Source organism: Chenopodium quinoa, unplaced genomic scaffold, assembly GCF_001683475.1.
Source record: "Chenopodium quinoa cultivar QQ74 unplaced genomic scaffold, ASM168347v1, whole genome shotgun sequence".
NCBI lineage: Eukaryota > Viridiplantae > Streptophyta > Magnoliopsida > Caryophyllales > Amaranthaceae > Chenopodium > Chenopodium quinoa.
In genome coordinates this window covers 4,183,184-4,192,343 of record NW_018745650.1, presented here as the reverse complement: position 1 = coordinate 4,192,343, position 9,160 = coordinate 4,183,184, and the positions used below count along the sequence as shown (strand labels likewise).

General features: G+C 32.0%; 1 protein-coding gene across 2 annotated transcripts; it reads left to right on the top strand.

Annotated features, from left to right (window-relative positions):
- The first annotated feature begins 690 nt into the window (after positions 1 to 690).
- On the top strand, positions 691 to 3,153 carry LOC110716812 (zinc finger BED domain-containing protein RICESLEEPER 4-like). Of its 2 annotated transcripts, none has more exons than XM_021895455.1 (2): positions 691 to 2,800; positions 2,912 to 3,153. In XM_021895455.1, the coding sequence occupies exon 1, from the start codon at positions 1,897 to 1,899 to the stop codon at positions 2,509 to 2,511; it is 615 nt and encodes a 204-aa protein (XP_021751147.1). In that variant the 5' UTR covers positions 691 to 1,896; the 3' UTR covers positions 2,512 to 2,800; positions 2,912 to 3,153. The 2 variants fall into 2 exon arrangements, with proteins under 2 accessions (XP_021751147.1, XP_021751146.1); XM_021895454.1 differs by having other exon boundaries at positions 2,892 to 3,153.
- The last annotated feature ends 6,007 nt before the right edge of the window (positions 3,154 to 9,160 follow it).

Genomic DNA, 9,160 nt, shown 5'->3' with positions numbered 1-9,160 from the left:
TATGTTGTTTTCTTATAAATTATGTCAGACGTTTCCTTTGAATTTAATAGAACTCACCTATTTTTCATTTTATAATGACTGACTTATGGGTTATGACTGTAAGGTGGATCTGTTAATACACCCATTTGCGAGGCTCTATGGCCTCATGGGTCCTGGAAAAAGGGTTTCTATTCCTTAACTTGTTTAACTTCTTTCTCAGAGACTGTTCTTTTTATAAAGGAACTTTTTATTTTTTATTTATTTATTTATTTATATTTTTTTTATATATATAAAGTCTTCTACTTTTCTTAGTGCTAGTTGAATGGGATTTGTGTTTTCTTGTTGTTGAGAAGTGAGTACTCAAACTATAAAGCCTTCAATTATGCTTAGTGTAATCTTTCTAATATAAAATATCATAATCACTGATTTCTAGTTTCTCTTATAAAGATTGTCTACATTTCGTTACTCTTCTCAAAAGGAGTGGACTACGTTGATGCTCCAACTCCATATATCATCGGCCTTCATTCAAATGTTGAGTAAACTAGCTGTTCATTTATTTGTTTATGGTATGTGAACTTTGGTGGTACCATTGTTAGCTATGACTCATTCTTGTTATTTGTGTATACATGATTGAACTTATTTGTTTTGTTCATTTGTAGGAGTGTATGGAATCTAGAAGTAATGGGGATATGGAAGACTCATCGGCTACAAGTCAAGCTCCCCCAATTCAATTCCAAGTCCTCCTCCCGAGCCTTGGGAGTATGACCCTTGTCCAATGACGGAAAATAATGACCCCTTTGAGCAGCAAAATCAATCAAACCAACCTTCTGGAGCTGTTGATGCTGCTGCCCCCTTAGGTGAAACTTAAAAAAAAACTAGAAAAAGGCGCTCTCCTCATTGGAAGCATTTTATAAAGAAGGATGGAGAAAACAAGGCTGAATGTATCTATTGTCATACATTAATTGGCTGTGCATCACTTCAAGGTACCTCCGGCATGAAGAACCACATAAAGCGATGTAAGGAATACCCCCCAAACATTGATCAAAATCAGCAACTATTGTCCCTTAGTCAACAAACTCTTGATGGGAATCTTGTGGATAAAAAAAAGGTAGACTTGAGTTGTGGAAATTCAATCAAGAAGATAGTAGGAAAGCTCTGGCAAAGATGGTGATTATGGATGAAATGTCTTTTCGAATGGTGGAGCATGAAGGTTTTCGCAACTTTATGAAGGTAACACAACCCTTCTTCATTATTCCTTCTCAATGGACAGTGACTAGAGATTGTTTTAGGATTTATTTGGATGAAAAAAAAAGTTTGAAAAGTTTTTTTTAGCAAGTGTACTTCACGTATATAAGTCTCACCACTGATACTTGGACTTCTTGCCAAAATATGAATTACATGTGTTTAACCGCTCACTTTATTGACCAAAATTGGAAATTGCACAAAAAAATAATTAATTTTTGTATAATTGCTGGTCATTCTGGTGAAACAATTGGTAAATCTGTCCAAAAGTGTCTACTTGAATGGGGTTTTCTAGAGTAATGACTGTCACTGTAGATAATGCAAGTTCAAATGATGTTGGCATTCAATATTTGAAAAGGAGGTCTGAAAGTTGGAAGACTTTAGTTTTGGGTGGTCGGTTTTTGCACATGAGATGTTGTGCTCACATATTAAGTTTAACCGTTAAAGAAGGATTGAAAGAAAGTGATGTGTCAATAAAAAGAATTTGTTGTGCTGTTAGGTATGTAAGATCATCGGGTGCTAGATTGCAAAAGTTTATGAGTTTTGGTAAACAAGAAAAGTTGGAGTCAAAACGTTTTCTCTGTTTAGATGTGGATACTAGGTGGAATTCTACTTATTTAATGTTAGAAGGTGCTTTGGCATTTCGTAGGGATTTTGATTTGCTTGAATGTTCAGATGGTGGTAAATTTAGGTATGAGTTACAGAAGTCAGATGGGGTGGGTGCCTGAACCTAGTGATTGGGATTCTGTTGCTTCTTTTCTTCCTTTACTTAAAATATTCTATGGTGCTACTCTACGAGTTTCCGGCTCGTTGTATATCACCTCTAATGTGTATTTACAAGAACTTGTTGGGATTAGTGTGTTAATCAAGAAAAAAGTGTTGAGTAATGATGTGGGGGTAAGTTTAATGGCTAGTGGAATGAAGAAAAAGTATGACAAGTATTGGGAAAATGTTGATAATGTGAATCTCTTGTTGTATATTGCTATCATTCTTGATCCTAGGCGGAAAATGGGATATACTAAATGGGCAATTAATCAACAATATGATTCTGAAAAAGCTAAATACTTGTGTGATAAAGTGATGCAAACTCTGAATGACATGTATAAACTTTATGTTTTTGAAAACCCTCCAAATGAGTCCATTCCCCCTAAAACTTCTGATTTTCCGGAGGAAGTAGAAGATATGGATTCTGATGTAGATGTTGCGGAATTAGAATTTGAAAAGGAGGTGGGTTCATGTGTTGGAGTACAGGGGAAAAATGAGTTCGCCAAGTATTTAGAAGATGATTGAGAAGTTAATCCTGTCGGAAAAAGCTTTGATTGTTTGGGGTGGTGGAAAAAATATGGTGAAAGGTACCCAACAATAGCTCTCATGGGTAGAGATGTACTTGCCATTCCCGTGTCAACAGTCGCTTCCGAATCAGCTTTTAGCACTGGTGGTCGAGTGCTTGATTCATTTCGTAGCTCACTCTCAACTAAGATGGTTGAAGCCTTGATTTGTGCACAGGATTGGTTACTTACATCTCAAGGTCCTCTTATACTTGAGGAGAGACTTGAAGATATGGAAAATATTGAATCAGGTAACATTTAAATATTTTCTCTCTTTTTTAATCTCATTATCTTCTTGTTAATTATTCATTAACTTTTTTTTTTTTTTTTTTTTTTTTTAAGAAATGTTACCTCTTGGTAAGGAACATTCTCTCTTTGTTGATGATGATTAGAGGCAGCAACTTATAATCATGAAGGTTGGTGGTGATTGTATTGAAGGCCGGAAGTCATTGAAGGCTTGGAGTATTTTATGAATTATGTTTACTATGGACTAGTTTTGTTTTTAAAACTATAAACTATGGACTTTTTTTTTTGTTATGTATTGGTTTATTATTGTTAACTATGGACTTTTTTTTTTAAAGAAACAGTATGTTTGTATCAAGTATTTGTTCTTTTGTAATCGGGTTGATGTGTTGTGTTATGTGTATTCAGGTTTAAATATCAGCCTATTAGGCTGTTATTTGTTACAAAAAAAATCAAAGTACTAATAACAATAATTAATACTAGAAAAACAGGTGGAAGTTTGAACAAAAATATTATTAAGCAGGTGGGTAAAAGGAGGACAGGCAGCCAGGTAGGAGAGGTAAGGAAGCAGCAGCCTTAAGGACAGGGATTGGACGATTGGTAGGTTGCCAAAGCGGAAGGTAGCGATAGTTGATTAGTTGTAATCATTTTTGTTATTTGTGTATTTAAGTTCAATTGTTATATTTCAAAAAATAGGAAGTAAAAAAAAAACTAGTAAAAAGCATCTAAAAACAAATTGCAAAGCAAGTTTTAAATAAATAAAAAGACCCAAAAATAAAAATTTAGCTTATTGGTTCGGTTCAGATATTTGGTTCGGGTACCCGTATTTTCGGGTATTCGAATTTACGGGTACCCGAACCTTATCGGAACGGTTTCGGGTATCGGTTTTAGCCTTAACGGTTATCGGGTCCCCGAACGAATAACGTTAGTGGAACGGGTACCCGTCCCATGCTCTCCCCTAATTCATACCAATATAGCTAGTACAATGGATGTACTCTTTCTACTTCCCACTTGAGCTAAATATGTAGTCTTCAAGTTAAACTTGTGCTTCACATATATGAATCTATAAAAAAACAAAACAAAAAACAAAAGTTAGTAAATACCTACATACATTGCTAAAGTATAACGCATCATTAATTAAACTAACAATTGCTAATCACTAATTTATTTAAAATTTAGACTAATTAATGTAATTTCACTAATTTATTCACTAATTTATAACACAATTGCTAATCACTAATTCAACCACATTATATTTTACATACCAAAATTCAAATAACTAACAAAGTTACTAATCTCTAATTTTTTCAAAATTTCCCATTAAACCACCTAAAATTCACAAAAAGAAACATATAATATAGACAATTTAGGCAAAAGGAAGGCAGTTAGGCAGTTAGGCAGCAATTCAACAAATGCAATTAGACAAAAAATGAAAGACAACATTCACAATTAGTCAATTAGACAATTTCGACAACATTCACAATTAGACAATTTCGACAACATTCACAAATCACAATTCGACAATTTCGACAGCAATGAAAGACAACATTCACCATCACAGTAATTCACAACAAGCCAGCAATACGCATTAAAGGAAACCAAAAAGGCAAGCTGACTAGATACCAGGTCTACTGTTCGAGGCCGTGCCGCCGTGACAAGAAGTCTGTTGTGAATGTACAGATTACCCCCTTCTAATCTACTTCCGCAATAAATCGACGATAACCCATAACAAGAAGTCAAGAACAATGTACAGATTACACTAATTACAGAACATGAGAACAATGTAGTACATATTAGCTACCTCAAGAACAACCTCCATTGATAAACACTCTAAAACAATAGACATTCCGCATTTCAAGTTTTCAACACTTCAACAATCAATAATCAGCTGTGGTGGAAGGGGTCTTGTTGCAGGTGGTGGTAGTGGTTGAGGTGGAGTCGTGCGTGCAGGTGAGAAAGCTTACAAGAACCCTATATTACAAGAACCCTAAAATTACTATACTGAAAATCAAATCAACGACAAACCCTAGATTGCAAAATTAGAATTCAATAATTTAAAAAGGACAAAAGAAAAATCTTACCTTGAAGCTGCTTCAATGGAGGTGAGAAAGCTCAGAATCCGCTTCAATGGAGATTTAAGAGCATGTGCTTCAATGGAGGATAGATATGGAGAGAGAAGGAGGTGCAGCGTAAAAGTGAAAAGCTCCAAAGGAAGAAAAATGAAAACTTCGGAGGGAAAACAAAAATGAAAAAAGCAGGGGGAAAGAAAGAAGAAGAAGAGAAGCCATCCGATTTTTTTTTATTTTTTTATTTTTTTATTTTTTTTTTATTTTTTTTAATTCACACCGGTTTGAACCGGTTCTAATAACAACATTTCGCATCAGATTGGTTTGAATCGGTGCGATTACTCTTTCCCTCTTTTTATTTTTTTATTTTTTTAATTCGTACATGGTTTGAACTGGTGCTAATAACATCATTTCGCACCGGTTTGGTTTGAACCGGTGCGAATTCCCCTTTCCCTCAATCCCGCCTATTTTTTTTGGCACCGTTTTTTAAAAATCGGTGCGCATTTTGCGGTGCTCATTTCTGTTTTTATACTAGTGATTGTATCCGCATAACCCACATCACCGACATGCCACCGATTGATATGTCTACTAATATTATGTCAGGTGATATTATACTCCACATATATTGTGCTTTGGTAAAATGATGACGGTTTAAATTATGTAGTATAATGGCTAAAAATAATATGGTGAAAATGTTCGGTTAAAAAAGTGGAAAAAAATAGCAAAGTAAGCTTAAAAAATCAGAAATTTCTAAAAAGTAGCTAAAAAAATTAAATAAAATAGTTCTAAACCCATTGGGTTGACCTGAAACCGAAACTTTGGGTTAGGTTTGAGCATTTCTCGACCCGTGACCTGACCCTAAATGATCCGTGACCCAGAGCGACCCGACCCGGTCGACCCGATTGACAAGTCTACTTGCACCTATACTTGCTCCCATTTTCCTATTGTTATCATTATGGTAATCGTGCATTCAATTGTTTATGATTTTTTGAAAAAAGACTTTCGAACAAAAATTCACGAATTCTATAAATTAGATTGACTACAAAATGCATTCAACTTTACTAATCTATTGATAAAAGAAAGATAGTACATAGTACTATACATATTGCCTATATATATTTTAATCATAAATTGCATTATTGTTTGTGGTCAGATATCAAGACTAAAAAATATAATAAATACGTAAGATATCTTAATCGAATCTATATATGAAAAAATAGAAAATTTTGTTCATATATTATATTGATATATTATAATAATTGATTTTATTAGTATAATAATTAGTAATATTATATTGTACTATATTTTGCCATATTGCCATATTTAGTTATATGAATACATGAACATATTTTCCTTAAAATATATATATATATATATATATATATATATATATATATTATACTAATAGATCTTATTAGTATAATAATTGATATTATTATATTATACTTTACTTTGTTCCCATATCAATATATGTAATCCCCCTTATTTTTAAATATTTTATAAATGAAATTTTATTTTATTTATAATATTTATTTGTATTTTTCCAGAATTTAATTTTCAAATTATTAATTTGGGTAAAAAAATATTCTAGGCTAAATTATTTTATGAACCTATATCCTACAATCCATTATTATAAAAAACAAAGCCTAACCCATTTGTTTATTTAATTGGCTCATTATTTTCATGAGGCCCAATCCTACCCTACAATTCTCTCCTGTAAATACCCCATAAATCCCTAAATTTTCCTCCACACAAAAATGTTAGTCTTATTTTCTTCCTACCTCTTGTTTTCTCTTCTTTTGTTAATTCAACCCAAGTTTAAATCTTTATCAATTTTTGTTATTTAATTGTTATTATTATGGTTTGATTATTTATGAATTATAAAAGATTATAAATTTATAAGTTTTATTATGTTTAAATTATGCATCAAAAATTCAGATTTATTTAGTTAAGAAATTAGGGTATGAAATTTAATTTTCATGGTTTTAGGGCTTAAAAACGTGTTGCTAAAGTTATTCAATTTAAGCATGATTTTATTGTGATTCTACTATGATTATGATGATGTTTAGTTCAAAAGCAAGTTTTCAGTTTTTCATAATCAATTTCTGATTTACGTTCTTAATTTCTATTAATCACGTTTAGATTCTAACTCATCCGATTTTTACAAAAGAATAGTGTTTTTCGTGTTTAAACAACGTTTTAATCAAAACTCACTACCTTTGGTAGTGAACACCAACCTCTTGTGGCCAAATTCAGCCTCTAAATATGGTTTTCGGGCAGTTTTTGATTTTTAACGAAGGTTTAATGTTTAAAATAAATTTTCAAATTTTTATAAAGCTCTAAACTTGTTGTAATTTTATTAATAAGTAAGTATTTTAATGTTTTTATGTAGGAAATTTTAAGAATAATATATAAGCTTTTAATTCTAGCAAAAATGAAGGTTTTAAAGTGTTGTTTAATTGAATTTTGAAGCTTTGATTGAGTTTTTATAAAACTAATTGAATTCTAATTATATATTTCAAGTTTAAATTTTTATATTCTTACATTCTACTATTACATTAAATTTTCAGATTTTTAATCTTGGTTTTAAATCATGGTTTTATGATGGATTTTTAGGTTTTTAACATACTAACCTACTATATAATGATTATTTCAATTAGAGATGTTTATGAGGTTGTTTTATAATGTTAAACTAAATTTCCAGATCATAATCCTTACTTTAAAGTTGCTGGAATTTTATGTTATAAGCTATATTTTCTTGATTTTAACATATAAACTTATACTTGAACTATTGAATTATTAATTAACTTTGACTATTGTGAGTAATTTAAAAGCATTATTTCAATGGTTTAAGGGGTTTTAAAGTAAGTTAGTATTGCTGTAAATTATATTGCTTGGGTATTGATTGAACCATTATTGTTTGGTTTAGGAGAGAACTTCGTAGAAGGTGACTTCTAGTTTTAAAGTGGCCAACCAACTCGTGTACTCAAGGTACGTACAAGGATACGAAAATCTTGACTCTAGAAACATGTTTAAGGACTTGGAAGACTTAGAATCATGTTAGGAAACTTGTGAATCGGTTGGAATTGTATGGTAGTAAGTTTGATTGGTGAATAATGTGAAAATTGGTTTTGTTTCATGTATGAGAATTGCGTATTAATTTATCTTGTAAGCATTATTTATGCATTAACTTGCAAGATGAGCTTAGAGGCAAAGGTACGTGAATATGTGGAATGAATTATTTTAATACTCGTTCATGTTTATTGAAATGGAATGAGTAAAGGAAGAATTAAAGTCTTATAAGACGAGGTCGAGGATTTGAGGTGCTTTATGCACTTAAGGTGTTTATACACTGAGGTAGTTAAAAGAGTCAATAATAAATATTGTTTGTCACTAATAAATCAAGAATTGAATTGGAAATTTGAATTGCTTGAGTGATTAATGTTTGATTGATTGTATTATTTTGCATTAGAGTCATCACCAAGTTTAAACTGGTAAATCATGTAAAGTGCAAGAAGGATGAGCAATAAAACTTTTGATTTGTGCACATCTAGAGTAATGACAAACAGGGGTTGGGGTACACGGGGTATTAGCTGTGTACTTTTTAGAGGCCGTCTGATCTACGAGTCTCTTGTTTTCAAATACTTTTAAAATTATAAGGAGTTAGATGAGATCTCATACTAGCTATGGCCACGGAGTCGCGCCCGTCTGCCATTGGATGTTTATTAATGTTTCTGAAAGGAGGCATAGGGTTTTCTTTCATTAATGTTCCGAAATGGAGCATAGGGGGACGACCTGGTCTATTGCTTAATCCAATCAATGAATGAAATGAAATGAAATGAATTATTGTTAGTAATTAGTGAAGTCTTAGTAATGTTAATAGTTGAGGCATGTGTTAGAGTCAATAATTATATTGTGTGTGCTAATTTATTTTTAGTAACATGCTAGGGACTCTTTGATATATTTCGTAGCTTATATGTACTCAGCGTTGCTGATTGCGTGCTTTTGTGTGTATTTTTCTTGGTCATGGCCTTCGCCTTTTCAATGACCCTGTGATGATCCAATTTTTATACTTGTAATATTGGGGAGCAGATTAATCGCTGGTTTATACATAATCAGAACTTGCATCAAGGTGGTGGGGTTTTGAGTGGAGTGTTGGATATTTTCACAGTTTCTTTCATTTCATAAGTTGTATTTATTTTAACTCTGATTTGATTTATTTACTACTTTTATTTGGGTTTTGAATAAGGGCCGTAATGGTTCCAGCTTATAAGACTAAATTTAGTTTTGATCATTGGTTTT